The sequence below is a fragment of the Rhinopithecus roxellana genome, chromosome 1, assembly GCF_007565055.1.
Source record: "Rhinopithecus roxellana isolate Shanxi Qingling chromosome 1, ASM756505v1, whole genome shotgun sequence".
Taxonomy (NCBI): domain Eukaryota; kingdom Metazoa; phylum Chordata; class Mammalia; order Primates; family Cercopithecidae; genus Rhinopithecus; species Rhinopithecus roxellana.
The window spans coordinates 34,058,030-34,078,629 of NC_044549.1; the positions used below are offsets into that span (position 1 = coordinate 34,058,030).

A 20,600-nucleotide genomic window follows, 5' to 3' on the forward strand; every position below is an offset into this window, starting at 1 on the left:
TTATTGCACTTTACAGATATTGCATTTTTTACAAATTGAAGTTTTATGGCAACCCTGCATCAAACAAGTCTGTTGGTACCACTTTTTCCAACAGCCTGTGCTCACCCTGTGTCTCTGTGCCAAATTTTGTAATTCTTGCATATTTTAAGTTTTTTCATTATTACTTTATCTGTCGTGGTGATCTGTGATCAATGATCCTTCTTGCTACTATTGTAATTGCTTTGGGGCACCTTGAGCTGCACCCATATAAGATGGCCAACTCAATCAACATTGTATGCATTTTGAATGCTCACTGACCAGCCATTCCTCCATCTCTTTCCTTCTCCTCAGGTCTCCCTATTCACTGAGAGACAACAATATTGAAATTGGGCCAATTAATAACTCTATAACGGCCTCTAAGTGTTCAACTGAAAGGAAGAGTAACATCTCTTACTTTAAATCAAAATCCAGAAGTGATTAAGCTTAGTGAGAAGGACACATGGAAAGCCAAGACAGGCCAAAAGTTAGGCCTCTTGTGCAAATAGTCAAATTGTAAATGCAAAGAAAAAGTTGAAGGAAATTAAAAGTGTTACTCCAGAGAACATATGAATGATAAGAAAATGAAGCAACCTTACTGCTGATATGAAAGTTTTAGTGGTCTGGATAGAAGACCAAACCAACCACGACATTCCCTTAAAGCCAAAGCCTAATCCAGATACCTCAATAGAAAATTCCAAAAGCTTCCCAGGAAAAAAACGAAACACTTAAAATTGAGACTCAGAGTAGCATCACATCTCTCAATGGAAGAGTCAAGTATAATGAACAATGGAGCGATCCTTTCAGGTTATGAGAAAAATGACTTTCAACCTATTCTATACCCTGCCAAACTATCAATCAAGTATGAGGGCTGAATAAAGAGACTTTCAGATCCAAGAAAACAAAAAGTTTACTTTGTGTGCACTTTTTTGTAAGATGTCATTTGAGGATATACAGTGAGAGAGAATGTTTTTGTCTTACAATACAGTGAGCTCTCGGTGAGCACCTTTTTCATCCACCATTCTAGGTACTTAGTACCTTTAAATATGAGGACTAGTGTCCCTCAGCTTTGTGAAATTCTCTTCTTATCCTTTCTCTCATCTTTTATATATTTTTATCTTTCAAAATATACTTTCTGGGAGACTTCCTCTATTTTACTTTTCAATTCAGAAGATAAATTTACTTTTGTATTTTTTTCAGGCAGTCATAGTTTTAAGTGTTTTAAAAATAGAATGCTCTTCTTGTTTTGCTTAAACAATAACAAATTACATTCTCATACAGAGATGAGAAATTAACAGAACAAAACAGGACTTGTAGTTTATTTCTGTAGTTCTATTTTGCTTCTCTGAATTCCCTTCTACTTCTCACCTTTTCATGTTAGCTTATCTTCATGTTTCTCTTTCATATTACAGACTTAAGATGTTTGATTCCTCACTCATTTTTCAACATGAGGCAACAGGTAGCCTGATTGTAAGCTCTTGTGCACTGGTGGAGCAGATCAACAGGGATTTTCCACTCCTGGGCTGAGTGGATGGTAAATAGGCCATCATGTCCTGAGACCCCTAAATGCTAGAGGTGCCAACACCACAATAGTGGCTGGTTTTACCCAAATGGTTTGCTCTTGTAGGGAAGAAAAAATTCTTTTCCCTCTCCCTGCCTAGGTTCAATGGCAGAGGTCTTTGAATCAAACTGATAAAAGACAGATTAACAGGAGAAAAAACATTTTTTTGTTTGTATGTGCAGACATGAGAGTTCAGAAGGAAAGTGTGGCTGAAATTAGCCAGGCGTAGTGGCGGGCACCTGTAGTCCCAGCTACTTGGGAGGCTGAGGTACGAGAATCACTTGAACCCGGGAGGCAGAGGTTGCAGTGAGCCAAGATCACGCCACTTCACTCCAGCCTGGGCAACAGAGTGAGACTCTGTCTCAAAAAACAGAAACAAGAAAATGTGACTCAAAGAGGTAGCCAGAAGATTGAGGCTTATATCATCATAAGCTAAACAAAGGAAAAGGGGTATTGGGCTCTGGGCAGGGGAAGGCAACTTATGGGAAGATGAGAGGAGAAAATGTATGGCAAGTATTGGTTGTCTTGTTATCCAGATAAGAGTCTGTCATGTGATAAGTGTTGTCTCCAGGAGCAACTCTCTTCCTAATACAGAGATGCCTTTACAAATAGAGGTTTCTTTACCAAAGGAAAAAATTATGTACTGTATTCTTAGGCAGTTAGGGGGAGGTAAACTCTTTTGATTTGTTTTGTTTTTGTCTACTGTCATCAAGTGTCTTTAGTTCAAAGTAACCCATGTGCCAAAGAGGCACATTTTGAGGTGGCATATTCTGGTATCTTTTAGTCTATATATTTAGAGAAGATTTCCTTTCTTTCCATGATCAGGTACATAACATGACTGCCTGGCATTTTGCACATGGTCAGTAGGGATATATGGATGGTGACTGCTGTATCTATAGATATTTCCGTATTCTCCCTTTTTCTAGGCCCTGGTCTCTCCCCTGAGGTCTTGAGCTTCACCGGGAAGGACTTGGAAGGACAGACTGACTTCCTTCTTGGCTGTAGCCGTCTCTCTGTGTATTCTCAGTTCTCTTCCACTCTGCTACGTCAGTCACTACTTCTTTGTCCACGTTTAGTCTTCCCTAAATATATTGACTGTCTTGTGCACCGATGCCCCCACCTTTTCCATCTTGGTTAAAAAGGATTGATAACGTTTTATTATTTATTTAGAATCACTAATAAATTTTTAGGAGGGAAGACATAGATGTGTGTGCTCAACCAACCATTTTAAACTAGAGGTTTAATCTTAACATAATTACTCTCTAAAGCCTCAAATGTTATTTTACCACTACCTACAGCACATATCAATAAGAGCTTAATCTCTCTCACATTCACCTATTCTTTTCCTTCCCACTTCCACTAACTGATTCTGACTCCCACCACATCTAGGTTATTACAAATCACTTCCTAACAAGTCACTCTAGCTTGATATTTCTACCATCCTCCGTAAAACATAAATCAAATGATGTCACTTTCCTGCTCAAAAACCTGAATGCTTTCCAATGACTACAAAAGAAAAGTTAAAATTTGCCTGGCATTCAAAGTTCTCAATAATCTGTCCCTCAAAAGTCCTGTCTCCGTGTCATTTATCAGCTGCTTCTTCCTCTTAGAATGGCCCTGCCTCCCATCTCCACAGCCTTAAAGTCATATTCTTTTTTTGAGTTGTAATGTTTTAATATGAGAGATATCTGCAAATTACATTACAATAGGTATATGTTCTCTTAACCAAACAAGACATTTGTAAATATATTTGCTGGTAAATTATGCTTTTCTTTTGAAAAAATTTTTAAATTTTATGTTTTTAAATATTTATTTTTATTTCAATAGTTTTGGGGGAACAAGTGGTGTTTGGTTGCATGGAAAAATTCTTTAGTGGTGATTTCTGAGATTTTTGTGCACCTATCACCCGAGCAGTGTATGTCTTTTAATCCTCACCCCCCTCCCACTCATTCCCATGAGTCCCCAAAGGCCGTTATATCATTCTTAATGCGTTTGTGCCCTCATAGCTTAGCTCCCGCTTATAAGTGAGAACATACGGTATTTGGTTTTTCATTCTAGAGTTACTTCACTTAGAATAGTGGTCTCCAATTCCATCCAGGTTGCTGCAAATACCATTATTTTGTTCCTTTTTATGACTGAGTAGTATTCTATGATATATGTATATGCCACATTTTCTTTATCCACTCTGGTTGATGGGCATTTAGGCTGGTTCCATATTTTTGCAATTGCAAATTGTGCTACTCTAAATATGTGTGTCCAAGTGTCTTTTTCATATAATGGCTTATTTTCCTCTGGGTAGATACCCAGTAGTGGGATTGCTGGATCAAACAGTAGTTCTACTTTTAGTTCTTTAGGGAATCTCCATACTGTTTTTCATAGTGGTTGTACTATTTTACATCCCCACCAGCAGTGTAAAAGTGTTCCCTTTTCACCACATCCACACCAACATCTGTAATTTTTTTATGTTTTAATTATGGTAAAGTCTTATTCTTTATTTACTTTATTCACAACACAGCTAAAGTGCTACTTCCTCCTGGAAGACTTGTTTGATTTTTCGCATCCTCTCCTCATTCCTCTCCCAAGGTCCTTGAAATTCAGGCTCTCCCAAAACACTGGCTGAGCCTCTCTCAGAGCATCTGTTATAGAAAGTCTTATGAGCTTCCTGAGGGCAGAGGCCTGCCGATTCACCGTGTGTCTCCACAACTAAGCAGACTGGCTGGTACAAAATAGGAATTCAGGAATTATTTGTTCAAGAAAAATATTTGAATTTGCTTTTCTGTCTTTTTAAGAAGTTACCCCCTTCTAAGTTTGCCATGTGGACCTCTGCTCCCTGCATTTAGTGCTTGGCACATGGCAGCATTCGAAAATGATTTGGTGAATGAATGAATGTTATTGCTACCTTGATTTTTTCCAGGGAAACTTTAAAGCCCTACATATTATCACCTAAGAATCAGCCAGCTAAATCTGATTAACTACTTTGTGCTAAAGTACTAATGAGAAAGGGCTGAAATTCAGGCTCTCAGGAAGTGGTTAGCATTTGAACTAAGGCTGCTTTAGAAACCTAACTTCTATTATCCCTGAAGACCCCAATAGACTAATGGGCCAGCCATTAGTCTGACTGGGGCCCCTGCCAACCTGGATAGTGAAAGTGGAGAAACCAAAAATTATGGAGAGAAAGAGAAAGAAACAGAGAGAGACAACACCAGTGGGGTCTATGGTTAAATGACAAGACTGCAGCCCGATGATACAAGGACAGTGATCCCCGTCCAAACAGAAGTAGTGACTACACTTGGAGACTTTCAGGATGGGAAATGGGCCTACGGAATAGAGTAAGTCTAAAGGGAATAAACAGTAAAGTAAACATGAATTAATATTGAGAATCATCCTGATCTTCATTCCTCCTCTCCAAAGGGGTAGCAATTATTATTTGTTTGGTTAATAGGTCAACCTGGGTGCAAATTTGTGGTGTTTAGTAGACCAAATTTACTAGGTAACAAGCCAAATATTATTTCTTATCCTACATACCCACAGACTCTGTGGGTATGTAGCGTATATAGGACAAGAAACATTTTTTAATTGTATGTACTTGGAGGGGAACTGAACCCAAATGCACATGTATGTTTCCATGTTTATGCACACACGTGTCAAATATCTGCGCACATCCTTGGACACTGAGCCAGACACAGCACTAAAGGGATTTTTTTTTTTTTTTTTTTTTTGCTTATCTTTCTCTTTGCAAGGCAGAAGTAAGTTAGTCAGTCTTCTCTCCTAAGATGGCTTACAGCATTCCTTCAACGATTTAGGGCATAAATCAAAGTTTGTGGCCACTCACAGTTTTAACCAAGGGTCTTTCAGGTAAACATCTAGAGAATTTTGGCTCTGAGGAAAAGTTTCTTGCATGGGGTGCTGGGAGGCACAGAGACTTTCTAGTTTCACTGCTTTTCTCCCTTGGCTTTTCTAGGCATGATCCTGTTGTGGGGCCCGGGGGCCTGAAGCCAGGAGAGAGTTAGCAAATGTTTCCCGTCAGTGTTTCTGAGGATTCCTGACAGAGCCCATCAGAGTTGCCTTTTATCACCACTGCACGCTTTACTGCGTCTGTCTGTCCTGGCTCGCAGACGTTGTGTTCCCTGCTGGATTAATCCTGCCTGTATTCATACTCAGGATGTGGGCCACAGGGTGGAAAGGGGGTGGGGAGGAGAAAAAGAGGGGAGAAAGACAGAGGGGGTAGGGACAGTCAGAAAATAAGGTGGGAAGAGAAAAAGAAACTTTGAAAGTATCAAGTGGCAGACCTAGGCAGAAAACAAAAGAACTAATTTGAAAAATTGGAGCAAAATACAATTTGCATAAATTAAAGTAAAAAAAAAAAATCTAAAATGGAAAGCAAAAAAGGGACCCAAAAAAGGGTAAATCCAAAGTCCCAGAATGTGAGAGGCATTCAACACCAGCACAGATAGACTCAAGCTCCAGGCTGGCACTGCCAGAGGAGGTTCATCCTATTTTTAGAAGTTTATAAAGCAAATTGATCACTCATTGGCCACATTATTGAAGCCCTTTTATGTGCAGGCCCCATGCTATGACGTGTTGGAGAAGTTCTTATGTGCTCAGTTCTGCCATAAGCTATTCTAAGGCCTAGAGAAGGATATTTAATACATCAGAATCTTGATTTTGCTGTCAGTAAATCTGGTACCCAATTCAAACCTACCAGAAAAGCACTTTGGTATTCTCTTGATAAAAGATATTTTGGAAAGAAAAGGACAACTAGCTTAGCATACAATGAATTCTAGTTAGGAAGGTTCATTTTCATCTCAGTGGCACAAAGAGTTTCCCTGTCTAGATTGACTGATACATCAGGCTCTTCCAGTGCTGTGGTTCTGAAAGTCTAGCTTCTCATTGGAGAGAGTAGAGGCACAGATTCTTAAGGTCTCTGTCACTCTGAGTGAGCATCTTGGGGACAAAGAAAAAATCTAGTTCATGTCTATGTCCTCTCTGCATACCTGATGCTTAGTAGGTGCTCAGTTAATTTTGTATTGAGAAGAATCAGGAAAGGTACCAGCGAAGCCATAAATAAGAGCTGGGCCTTGAAGCCTCAATGGACTGCCTGCATTTGGTACACAGAAGTTATTCAATAAAGGAAGCTTAGTGAGTTTGTGGAGAGGAAAAGAAAAGGCAGGCAGAAGTACAGAGGAATAAAATGCGTGCTGAATTTAAGGAACAGATAAGTGGTTAACTGTGGCCAGGTCATTGTCTCCCAAGATTTGCTGGACGAACTAGTTTTGACATGCAGATTCCTGAGGTCTCTACACCCAGAAATTCTGATTCGGTAGCCCTGAAGTTCAGCAATGGCATCTACATTTTAAACAAGCCCTGCCAGTTTATTTTGTTGCAAGCTATACATTGGGAAGCACAAGCACAGAGATTGGAGGGCAGAGAAAGGGGGGTGAGTGGCATGAGTGCGTGGAAGAATGAGCCCAGGGTTGGTTGAGAAGACTTTGGAGTCTGTCCAGGAAGGGAGCCCTCCAAGGTTTCTAAGCAGGGTAGAGACAGAGCCAGATCTGTGATGGAAATCAACCGCGTTCTTGACTAAAGCTCAGGTCATTTTCTCTTTGCTTCTGCTCCATTAGATATCATTGCTTCAAGGGCCCTGAACAAATAACATTTCATGAAAGCCTCCAGGTTTTGTAGGATCCAGAGTTCCAGTTACCAGTGGAATGTGAAGTTCACAGGCCGAGTTCAGGCTTGCAGGGAGAGGATTAATTAGGTAAAAAGGCAGTTGCACACATAAGTGGGTGCCCACACCCCAGTCAGGCCTGGTGTTTTGGTGCACTCATTCAGGCATAGAATACTCTCTTCAGTTCTAAGCGCCACCTCTTGAAACAAGTTAAAAAGCAAGTTCCAAGTGAGATGCCCAAGTGCTGTGTTTTACACAGACTAATGATCAACAGCTTTCTGTTTTTATGGGTCTGGCAACCAGAGTGGGCTCACACTGCTAAGGACACTATAGAAAAGAATTGCTGCTTCCAACATCTGATTATGTGGCCAAGTGCCGGAAAATATGTTTCAGATTTTTTAAAAAGTGGGTTTTTTAACTAAAATTATTTGTTTCTAAAAATTTATGCCTTGTGGGGTTCTTTCTACATTTAAAAATGCCGTATGTTTCATTGTATTGGGACAATGAAATTAAAATTCATATTTATTATGTGTTTTAGTCTTTAATAAACACTTTCTCATGTAATAACACCTTTGATTCTCAAAATAATCTTGTGAGCTAGCTGTTATCATTATCCTCACTTTACAGATGAGAAAACAAACTGTAAGCTTCATGACATGTTTAAAGCCACGCAGTGAGAAATTGTGGGGCAAAAGCCAGTCTCAGGTCTTCTGATCCTAAGATCCATAATTGCTAAAGGAACCCTGGAAGTCAATGGGAATGAGGATATGTCAGATATCACCCTCCCAACTCCACAGTATGCTACAGCTGTGCTCTACTGCTAGTGGCCTCAACATTTTGTTCATTTCAAATGCCCATGACAGCGGATGAGGTGGGTGGGGTAACCAGCAACATGTATGCATTGGTGGTTGACTAGATTGTCCAGTTAGTGATGGTTAGACTATCACTTGTTGGGGCTGCTTGTCCAAATACTTTGTACTTAAAGTATCTCTCAAAACTCTGAAAACAAGATTGCCTATAATTAAAATATAAAGTTAGCTCTAAAAGACAATAAGAGATGTTCCAAGTCATCTTAGAGGTAGAATGTCTCTCAACCTTGTAAGATGTGCATACCGTAATATGTCTAAGAAAATGCAGTAGAATCCATGTGAGCTCTGCATAGGAAGAACATCCCAGCATCTCGATCCTTGCACACCCAGTGACATGGACACCTTCACCATAATAATAGATGCCATTCAATAGTCAGACCAAAAATACTAACCCCTCTGGATTATTTCCAAACTCATAGAGGCAGCTCTAGAAGTTGATCTCTCTATTTGGGATGTCTGTGAGGTCTCTGACATACAAGCCACCAGCAGACTGTCCAGGCGACTCCCAACCTGGCCCAGCACTCACTTCTTTTGAAACATCCTGAGCAAGTCCTGGATGTGATGTTCATAGCTCTGGGTTGAGCCTTAGCATGTTGTAGGTCAGCACTAGCCCATGGCTGCTTGAATGGTCCTCCGGTTTTTAGATGAGTGATTTCAAATGAGAAATGGTGACTTTTCTGCTTGAGTTTTCTGTACTTTTTTTTTTTTTTTTTTTTAACATTTTCCGCCTTTCTGTTATGTTGAGCCTTTGTGACCTCTGTTCTTACAGTGCGTTTTGTCCTCTCTCAGAAAATTTCATACATGCCTTTGCCCTTCTTCTTTCTTGTTTCAATCTCCCCTTTTTAACAGCATGGTCCCCATTCATTTTTTTCAACTTTGTATTCTAAGTAATTTTAGACAGAAAAGTTGCAAATATAGTACAGTGAGTTCCCCTATGCCCTTCACCCAGTTTCCCTATTGTTATTATCTTTAACAACCAAATCGAATAATCAAAACTAAGAAATTGTTACCATTACAATACTATTAACTAAACTATGGACTTTCTTTGAATTTTACCAGCTTTTTTATTAACATACTTCTTCTGTTCTAGGATTCAATCCAGGATCCCATGATGTATTCAGTCATCATATCTCCTTGATCTTCTCAATCTAGGAAAAGTTTCTTTTCCTGACCTTGACACTTCTGAAGAGTATTGGTGAGTTATTTTGCAGAATGTCACTCAATTGTAGTGTAGCTAATGTTGTCCACTTTGAAGCAAGAATACCACAGAAATGATAAGCCCTTCTCAGTGCATCTTACTAACAGTACCTAAAGTCAATATGTCTTTGGTGTGTTGTTGTTATTGTTATTGTTTGTTTGTTTTATTTTCAGAGACAGGATCTCACTCTATTGCCCAGGCTAGAGTGCAATGGCATGATCATAGCTCACTGTAACATTGAACTCCTGAGCCCAAGCAGTCCTCCTGCTTCAGCCTCCTGAATAGCTGGGACTACAGGTGCATGCCACCAAGCCTGGCTAATATGTCTTATTGCTAGTGATGTTAACACTGGTCATGTGGTTAAGGTGCTATCTGTTGTGTTTCTTCATCATAAACATAATTCTTTCTTAAGCTTTGTGATTAGTAAATATCTTGGGGGTGATATTTTGAGACCACTAATTTTAGCATTAATCAATGGATCTTGAAAAATTACTGCTGTAGTATTCTAATAAATATTTCCTACTTCCCTAACTCCTTCTACATTTATTATTTGAAAGTCTTCTTTAAGGAAGAGTTGCCATTCTATTTTATTTATCCAATTATTTATTTATATCAGTATAGATTCCTGAATGTTTATTGTGTTCTATGGGTCATAATCCAATACTGTTGTTACTTATTTTACTGTTGTTCTTTGGCTACAAGTGGGCTCTTTTACCCTTTTGATAGCTGCCCCCATCCCTTTTTGAGTACTTCCTTCCTTTTTTGGCATCACAAGATACTCCTGGCTCTACCCCAACCCTGGAATCAAACACTTTTCCAAGTATCCTTATTTATTTTTTAATTGGAGTATGTAGAAACCAAGATTTGAGTGCTGGGTGTGTTCACTGCTACTGGGGTGTCACTGTTTTTAAGTCCTGTCAGTAGACAGAACTAGGAAATATTTGTATGAATACTAGGATTGTACTAGGTACATGCATACATCTGTATTTTTTGTACATATACTTTTAAAACCATGACTTCATACTGATATCTCTGACTCTAATATGACACCAGAATTCATTCTAGCCTTTTCCCTTGCCTTATTTGTAACTTCTTTCTTGGATAGTGAGAAACTTGGCTTTCATTATTGACAAAGTATTTAATTATTAGTTCAACTCTAGTATACACACAAAGTAGTTTCAGGATTACTAATCAGTACCCCTTTTAGAAATAAGTTTACTAACTAGAGTATAGTAGTTGTTTAGCCTCACAGTATCCAGTCAAAATACTGTTTTCCAAAGTAACTTAGTTTTTTCTTCTCCACTCCCTACATTACAGTTGTGTTAATAATTTGTAATATAGTTGGGTTTAATTGTTACAGTTTGAATTCCATTTTGAGTCCTCTCCCTCCATTCTAATTATTATTAAAAATTACATACAGTAAAATTTTCTCTTTGTGGAGTATAGTTCTATGGGTTTTGACAAATGTATATTATACAATTTTAAGTTGTTTTTCTAAGTCCATAACACTGGAACTTTTTCTTGTAAATCTTTAGCCACTTCCACTTATTTTTCAAAGTGCCTGTGGTAATCTTTTGAACTGGTTATTCTTGAGGAAGACAAGTGTCTGCGTTTCTGTGTTTCATGTGAAGAGGAGGAGCTGAGCTATGTCTATATAAAGCCACCACTCAAATTGGGTCAAATCATTACTTTCTATCACCTAAGCAACTGTGTCTGCATAATCGATTACACTGGCTGTACCGCCAATCTGTATCAACTCTTAAGACATCAACTAACTGGTGAGGGAGGATGTGTGAAATCTCAAGGGCTAGGAAAAAGAGAAATGTTATAGATGGCAGCTGGTTGATTCTTCCTCCCTTTCTCTTTTCTACCCAGCAAACATCTACCTATTGCCTACCATATTCTAGAAGTTTGTCAAGGCATTAGAATTACAATGGTTATTAAGATCCAGGCCCTCTCCATGGGTTTCACAAAAGGTCAGGAAAATTGAAGATATACCACATGGAAATGGCATCCCCCCAGTTGAGAAATGTGATAGCCTGAAATAATTATAGATCAGTGCAGAGAGTGCTTTGATAAGGGTAAACACCAAGTGATAGGGGTCCTCGGGTAATAGTCATCCCTCATGCTGGGAAGGTCCAGTGGGCAAAGAGATCAGAGGAACTAACTAGCTAAGTAAGAGCTCCACATACACAAAGGCCTAGAGACTAATTATCCTGGAACATTCCTAAGAAGTTCTGTAAGGTGAGGAAAGGAATGGAGTCAAGTGGGGAAGTGGTTGGAGACCACATTGGGGCAGCACTTACAGAGATCAGTGTGACAGGGTTAGTGTGCTTTGCTAAGGAGTTTGATTTCATCCTAAAAGTGGTCAATGATGTCAGTGGATAATTTTAGGGGTGAGTATATAACATCATCAAAGTTGCCATTTCTAAAGATGTCTCCATCAGGAAAGTGCAAATGGAACAATGAGGGAGGCAGATGGGAGGCAGGGAGATTAATCAAGAGGCTTTTGTAATATTCCATGTAAGAAATGATGAAGGTCTGGACTAGGACAATTACGGAAGAGACTGAGCTCAGGTAATAGATTCTGGAGAGATCTAGGATGTGGCACTATAGGAGGTAGTGATGACAATTACCTGTGAAGAATGAAGAGAAAGAAGGTGTCAAGGATGATTCCCAAGTTTCTCTCTCAGACAACTAGATAAGGCTGTTTGATTTAAGGTTATTTTGTTTTTAAACATCAGACATGGTGAGAGAAGCACATAGTTTTTCTTCTAAATAAGTAGGGCTTTGCTAATATTACACAAATTCATTGAGGAGGGGTCAAATATAAGAAAGTTTCACTGTTCACTCCCATCATTCCTAGGCCATACTGGAAAATAAAGGAGAGGATCCCAGTCCCAAGGAATGTAGAGGGTTACAATTTCAGATAGGTTTGAGTTTGGTATGTCCAGCAGGCTCATGCATCATAAGTTGTGCAGCCAATGCAGTTGCACAGAGCCTTGCACTCAGAAGGGCCCTGCACTCAATTTTAATTTCTGGAGATTCCATTGTGAAATTTTTAATGAACTTTTCTTTGAATTTGTATTGTGGAAGTGAAATTCTATGAGATCATAGAACATTCACTGAAGGTTTGGAGCCTCAGCTCATGTGTGGTCCTGCCTGCCCCTGCCTCTCTCCTCCCTGGGACAGGTTCTCAACCTCTCACTCCCTTGCTCCCTGGTGCCCTGGCCTCCCCTGATCTCTCCCTTTCCACTCCCACTCCATGACTTCAGTCACCCTCTGCCACTGGCAGGGTCCTGGATGTAAGCATGAGGAGGTTCAGGGTAAGGTATGTACCCCATTCACCTCAAAGAAAGGGCAAGGCAGTGGCTGCTCCCACCCTAAGCTGTCAGCCCTCAGGCATGTTCAGCCAGTGACTTGGCAGGGACCTCTAGCCTACCCCTTAGCATGTCTCAGTCTGGAGGTTACAATCCCTTGGGGGTCACCTCTCCTCTATGGGTTATGAGAAATGGAGATTGACTTCTCTACTCCTTCTGGGACCCTGCATTATTATTTTACACCCTGCAAATCATGTAAGCAGCGCTTGGTGTTGACTGATGACAAAAAATAGGGTGGATGGAATTATTCTAACTCATATGTATCTTTCAGAAATGAGATCCTTTCTTGTCCCATCAAAAGAAGAATCAGACATTCTACAGTGAGGTCAAAGAGGGTGTAAAGCAGAGACTAGGTCAGGGACAAATTCTATTGCTGTAGGCTTTCTGGGAGAGACTCAAGTCATTATTTTATGGGGTCAACTGAGCATGATCCTGATTCTTATCAATTGTGGCTGTTCTGGGGATGGTCTGCACCTACACAATAAGTTACAAATTATTTTTTTATTGCAGTAAAAAAGTAACATTAAATTTGTCAACCATTTTTAAGTGTATGGTTCAGTAGTGTTAAATATATTCACATTATTATGCAATAGATCTCTAGAATATTTTTATCTTGCAACACTGAAACTCTGTTAAATATATTCACATTATTTTGCAATAGATCTCTAGAACATTTTTATCTTGCAACACTGAAACTCTAAACCCCCTAAAAACTACTTCCCCCATACCCTAATCCCAGTCCCTGGTAACCACCTTTCTACTTTCTGTCTCTATGATTCTGACTACTTTAGATACTTCATATGAGTGGGACCATATAGTATTTGTCCTTTTGTGACTGGTTCATTTTGTCAGCATAATATCCTTCAGATTAATCCATGTTGTAGCATGCGAAAGGATTTCCTTCTTTTTAAAGGCTGCATAATATTTCATTTTTGTATGGATAGATCACATCTTTATCTAGTCATTTGTCTATGGACATCTGGATTGCTTCTACCTCTTGGTTATTGTGCATAGTGCTGCAGTGAACATGGGAGTACAGACATCTCGTCAAGATCCTGATTTTAATTCTTTTTCAAGATCTTGATTTCAATTCTTTTGGATATATACCCAGAAATGGGATTGCTGGATCGTACAGTAGTTCTATTTTTAATTTTTTGAGGAAACTTCATACTGTTTTCCTTAATGACTGTACCACTTTGAATTCCCACCAACAGTGTGCAAGGGTTCCAACTTCTCTGAATCCTTATCAACACTTAATTTGGGTTCTTTTTTTTGTTTTGTTTTTTTGAGAGTTGCCAACTTGTAATATTGCTTTGTGGCTTTGATTTGGATTTCCCTAATTATTAGTGATGTTGAGCATCTTTTCATATGCTTATTGACTATTTACATATCTTCTTTGGGTAAATGCCTACTCAAATCTTTTGTCCACTTTTAAATCAGGTTATTTGGTTTTCTGTTGTTGAGTTAAACTTTCTTAAATATTCTGGATATTAACCCCTTATCAGATATATAACTTGCAATTATTTTCTACCAATCTGTAGGCTGCTTTTCACTCTGTCGATTGTTTCCTTTGTTGTGCAGAAGTTTTTAAGTTTGATGTAGTCCCCTTTGCCTATTTTTAAATTTTGTTCCCTGTCTTCTCAATGTCATAGTCAAGAAATTGTTGCTAAATCTAATCTCCTGTAGTTTTTCTTGTATGTTTTCTTCTAGGAGCTTAATAGTTTCAGGTCTTAGTTTCAGGTCTTTAATAACTTTGAGTTAATTTTTTGTAATGGTGTAAGGCAAGTGTCCAACTTCATTCTTTTGCATGTGGACATCCAATTTTCCCATCACCATTTGATGAAGACACTGTCCTTTCCCCATAGAGCAGTCTTGGCACTCTTGTTGAACATCATTCAGCCACATATACAATGGTTTGTTTCTAGGCTATCTATTCTACTGCGTTGGTCTACATATGTATCTTTATAATAGTACAATATCCCCTTAACTGCTATTGCTTTGTAGTGTGTTTTGAAGGCAAGGAGTGTGAGCCTTCTGACTTTGTTCTTTTTCAAGATTCTTTTGGCTATTCAGGGTTTCTTGAGATTCCATATGATTTTTAAGATGGTTCTATTTCTATTTTTAAAAATGCTATTGGGATTTTGATAGGGGTTGTATTGAATCCATAGACTGCTTTAGGTCCACAAATTAGTTTGAAAACATAAAACCACTCACAAATACGTGTGCATGTAAAACTGGCAAATATGAATATGGCTGATGAGTTTATCAGTGTCATTTGTTTAAGATATTGTACTACAGTTAGGTTAGCTATTGTGCTATAGTCGGGGGAACTGGATGAAAGGCATACAGAATCCCTCTGTATTGTTTCTTATGACTCGTGTGACTCTATAATTATCTCAAATAAAAACTAGAAAACAAAGTCAGTCATATGCTGTCATTTCAAACATACCATTAGCATCTAAATGCAAAATACTGTATACATACAGCTTTATAGCTAAGACAAACCAGGCTTCACCTGCTTTAGGCAAGGGCCTGGTATTTAGTTTTAAAACTGTGATTCCACCTCAGGCCCAGTATCAGTTATTGGTATTCTTTCAACATTTCAGATCATGTAGATCCATTAGGCTTCAACTGCTATAATAGGGATACTTGATTTTGTTAATTCTTCATCCACTTGATATATTTATATATTGGGCATCCACCATGTGCCAGGTATCACACCAAACATGAAGATACAAAGATGGAACAGATTGCTTTTGTACTTGAGGATATTCCAGCAAGAAGACAGATAGATCCACAATTATAAGTACAATGCTCATGGTAGATACCAAAGGCAAAAAAGGGTTTCATTGGAGGGCAATCAGAGTTGGGAAGGGAAGGTTTGAGTAAGTCTTCCTAGAAGAGGTGATGTTAGAGAAAAGTCTTAAAGAGTAAGAAGGAGTGTGATGAGTAGAAAAGAGGATAACATGTTTAAGTCAGAAGGAAATAAAGTGGGCAGCTGGAAAGCACGATGAATTGTGGTCCTTTGAGGTAGGGCAAGGAGATGCTGGAGCACAAGATACAGTTTGGTGGGGCCCTGAGGAGCCAGCCTGGAGAGTTGAGCTGGACCAGACCACAGAGCAGGGAGCACTTGTGCCTTATATCAAAGGAAGTGGGGAGCCATCAAAGAAAGGCAAGGACATGAATGGTCCCATCTTCAGCTCTCCTGGATAAACAAGGACAAGGCCTATAGATATTGCTTTTTAAATAATTAGGAATCAGTGAACTGTGAGATTAACTTTCTTAGTCCTTCCTTATCTCAGGCACAGTTTCATATGCAAGGCATTGGGACCACCAAGCCTCTAACAATTCCATTTTCTAGTTGATGAATTCAACAAATAAAAGCCAAAGAATATACAACCAGTTTCTGATTCTCGATGGGAGAGGTGGCAGGGAGGCTCCTACAACACCACCAGCCCCAGAATCTATATTCTTGTCAATTCCTCTCCCTTCCTTATGGTTCTGCCTGCAGGTCCACAGAGACCTTCCAACCACTGTCCAGGGAGGCCGGTCAACCTTCCCTCCATGACCAGGACTGCAGAGCAGCTTGGGCCTCCCTGTTAAATTCTGCTTGTCAGTGGAGGACTTGAAGAAGTGGGGTAGGGTGGAGTAGGGTCAGGCATAGTTAAGTTTCCTGATGCTGTGGCCAAAAGTCTCAGAGAATCACAGGTATCTTATGAAGGAGAAAGAAAATAACACATGTAGAACAAAGCAAGACAGCATGAGACCTGCCTCAAAGCTTGCAGTGGCAGCTTTGGCACTAGATTCTGCCCGGCTCAGTCCCCAGAATATGGATTCCCCTCTGTCGAAGCATCTCGTTGCTTAAAAACCCTTACAAGATGTGTGAGACACTTCTTCCCTCTTAAATGGCTGACTGAACAAATTTAACGGAGGCTGTTACCCACTGAGTTTGGTATCAAAGCTCTGAGTCCAGTTCTCTTTGAGTTTTTGCTTTCATCTGGAATCTCGTGCCCCTGCCCTCTTTGCTGCCGTCACTGCACAATATCAAACAGCTGGAGTCTGGGCAGCTCCAGAATCCAGCTTTCTCAGCCTAACAAGTGAAGGGGTGGGGGAAGAGCAGACAGCGGGAGATGAGGAAGGTGGGGGTTTCATGGAAGACAAAAGGGGGCTGTGCTTACTTTAAAGAATCTGGTATCTTGGAAAAGTGATCTCACGTGGAATTCAATGTCAACAGATTCTATTTGTCTAGGGCTTCAGGACTGCGCAAAATCAAGCACACAGAAGTGGCCTTGGACTAGTCTATTTTTCATTTCTCTATCCCAGCTTCACCTCTCACTCAAACTTTTACTATTATACCTCCCATTCATTGAGTGCCTACCAAGGGTTTATATATATGTATATATGTAGAACATACATATACAACATATAATATATATATGTAGAGCGAGAGAGAGACACAGAGAGACAGAGAGAAGTAATGCACATATATTATTTCCAATATTCACAGCAACTAGGATTTAGAGATGTGATTTATTTGTCTGAGCTCATGCAGCTTATTTAAGACTGGATTCAAACCCAGGTTTGTCTTGATTCCACAATATTCTTTTTTAAAAAAATCTCATTCTCGGCCAGGCACAGTGGCTCACGCCTGTAGTCCCAGCACTTTCGGAGGACGAGGCAGGTGGACCAGTTGAGGCCAGGAGTTCGAGACCAGCCTGGCCAACTTGGAGAAACACCGTCTCTACTAAAAATACAAAAAATTAGCCAGCCTGGTGGTGGGCACCTGTAGTCCCAGCTACTCAGGAGGCTGAGGCAGGAGAATGGCATGAACCTGGGAGGCAGAGCTTGCAGTGAGCCGAAATCACACCACTGCACTCCAGCCTGGGCGACAGAGCAAGACTCTATCAAAAAACAAACAAACAAACAAACAAAAACAAAAAACAAAACAATCAACTGGGCATGGTGGTGTGTGCCTGTAATCCCAGCTACTCAGGTGGCTGAGGCAGAGATTGCAGTGAGCCAAGATCACACCACTGCACCACCACTGGGTGACAGAGTGAGACCCTGTCTCTAAATAAATAAATAAAATATCATTCTCCCCCTAGGGTACACTTGTCCATAGGGAGGCTTGTGGGGATCTGGTGATTAATTCCTAAAAGTCAACAGAACATATGGCCAGTAGGAACGCCTGAATTGACAGCCCGGGGCTAGAGAAGTCAGTCCCAGCCGGTTCAACTTGTATAAGGAATAGATGGCAACATACCAGGCTCACCTGCAATTCTGCCTGAACCATGCAATTTAGGGTTTAATTATATGCTGTCTTGCATTGTTTCTACTAATTGTTGCATAGGTCAATCTTATACTTTCATTCATCATTCTTCCTTCAGTCAACAAATATTTTAGAGCAACTGGGCACATTTCTTCTCCAGCAGTCCTTGCAATACCCAGCATAGAAAGGTAAGCCAACTCAGATAACTAGTTAATGGCCCAGTCAAGAACAAATGAGGGCTAATTTTCCTAATTATAAATTAATGGATTATGTTATGCATTTTGAAATTGTATTGAGATAGTGTCTTAATAAATAGGCACTTTATACACTCCAGAGCTTGAATTTTAAAGCAGAAAGTTGAGTTCATGAATATCTCATTTCCAGTGTCGTTTATCAAGATAAAATGTCTTTATCCAAATATAAGCTTTGAGAATAGTTACGTGTACAAATGCCAATTTACTAATTATTGTTAAAACTGTGAATGTTGGTATCTCGTTTTTTGGTTTTGTTTTGTTTTTGAGATGGAGTCTTGCTCTGCGCCCAGGCTGGAGTGCAGTGGCACGATCTCAGCTCACTGCAACCTCCACCTCCCCGGTTCGAGCGACTCTTTTGCCTCAGCCTCCTGAGTAGCTGGGATTATAGGCGCGCACCACCACGCCTGGCTAATTTTTGTATTTTTATAGAGACGGGGTTTCATCATGTTGGTCAGGCTGGTTTCAAACTCCTGACCTCGTGATCTGCCCACCTCACCCTCCCAAAGTCCTGGGGTTACAGGCGTGAGCCACTGCGCCTGGCCGGTATCTCATTTTTAATCTTAACCCATACATCAGAACTCCATTCTCTTCCTATATATAATATCCTTAGACTCTTACATTAGTTAGAATTAGTAAGTTACCTTAGTTCTTGGAATGTACTTGAATGTCTCCTTCAAAAAAAGAAAAACACTCTTTGGAAAGCCCATAAAATATTTCTTAATGGCTAGACAAAATTCTGGCATTTTCTAAACAGTTTTTTTACTCCAAGAAGTAGCCTGCAATTCATGAAATAGTTGTGTAGTAGTGTGTTGCACTGGAAAAATCTTGGGTTTGGGATTCTTACCACCATTTAGTTGTTGGGGATCTCAGGCATGTTACTTAATTTTCCTTATCTATAAAATGGAGATAATTGAACCTATATAGCACAAGGTCGTTATGGGGATTCAAGATGGAAGGTACATATAGAATCCAGGAGAGAGACTGGGAGAGGAAGGTGCTCAATAAACATTAGCTTATTTCTCAGAGGCTTGTTGAAAAGGTTAAATAAAATCATAAATATGATCCAGTTCATAGGGTAAGCAATTAGTGTCCAACTCTTCCCATTGGAGTGTTGTTTCCACTAAAGTCAATATTTGGAAGTTGTTTTCTTTATTGTTCAGTGTAATCATTCAAACTAGATAATTCATTCAAGTCTTTACTTGGGACCTTGTATTTGATGATCTCATTGTTGCTTTTAATTAAAATAATCTGAGAGATGGAAATGTACATTGGAACCACTGGAGGACAATTTTGTAATACCAACTAAAAGCATTTAAAATGTTATATCCTATCCATTGATCCCAAACTCCTACTTACATGAATTTACCCTTAGGAAATAATCAGAACAAAAAAGATTTATAGCTAGATGTTTAGTCAACTGCAATACAGGATGATAATAAAAATGGAAACAATCTAAATATGTAACAATAGAAGAATGGTTGAATAAATAACAATCTCTCTCTTTGATGGAATAGTACACAGCAGTTAAGTCAAATTTTGAAGATTACATGATATGGGGAAAATAATCATTAAAATGTTAAATTTAAAAGCATGATAACAACCTGTATGTACAATGAACCCAAATTTGTAAAATATGAAAGTACCAGATAAATCAGTGAAGAAGCTGGCTCCTGCCTGAATTACCGGATGCATTAAAAGTTGTATAAAGCTACTATGGCTTCCAGCGGGGTCCCGGTGAGTGCTGCTGGCTCGGGTAATGAAACTCCCGAAATACCAGACAACGTGGGAGATTGGCTTCGGGGTGTCTACCGCTTTGCCACAGATAGGAATGACTTCTGGAGGAACTTGATACTAAATTTGGGACTCCTTGCTGCGGGAGTTTGGCTGGCCAGGAACTTGAGTGACATTGACCTCATGGCACCTCAGCCAGGGGTGTAGCCAAGTAGACAAATGGAATCCTGTGCTGAACCCGAATCTTCCAAAAAACAGCCTACAATCTGTGACCACCACAAGATATGCCCTGATGGCAGCTGAAGTTTGATTCAGATGGGCACTTTTCTTCCCTCTCCCTGCCGAGTTTCCTTTTGTTCCTTGAGTCCACGCAGAATTCCATTCTCTGGTCAGCAGACAGGCTTAAGCTAAAGTATGGCCTCTGTTCTATAAAGTTCTGTACATAGTTCCCAAGCTTCTGCAGGGGGTGATCTTTGCTCTTGTCCTGAGAAATAACAGTGCTGTTTTAACAAACATTTGAAATAAATACCTCATACACACACACACAAAAAAAATTGTATAAAATATTGAATAAACACACCCCAATTATGTTTCCTTTTAAATGTCTTCCAATTCTGATTCAATTAGAATCATATACTCAGTGTCGATAACATGT

General features: G+C 39.6%; 2 protein-coding genes across 2 annotated transcripts in view; both read left to right on the forward strand.

Moving 5' to 3' along the window:
- BOC (BOC cell adhesion associated, oncogene regulated) overlaps positions 1-20,600 on the forward strand; it is a 253,113-nt gene that overhangs the window by 152,270 nt on the left and 80,243 nt on the right. Inside the window, exon 9 of the mRNA XM_030941125.1 lies at positions 9,204-9,308. The gene's annotated coding sequence lies outside the window, so the exon portion shown is untranslated. The remainder of the gene's footprint in view (positions 1-9,203; positions 9,309-20,600) is intronic.
- On the forward strand, positions 19,910-20,482 carry LOC104660625 (mitochondrial import receptor subunit TOM6 homolog). The gene has a single exon (XM_010361032.2). It carries the CDS (start codon positions 19,928-19,930, stop codon positions 20,150-20,152), a length of 225 nt encoding a protein of 74 aa, XP_010359334.1. The 5' UTR covers positions 19,910-19,927; the 3' UTR covers positions 20,153-20,482.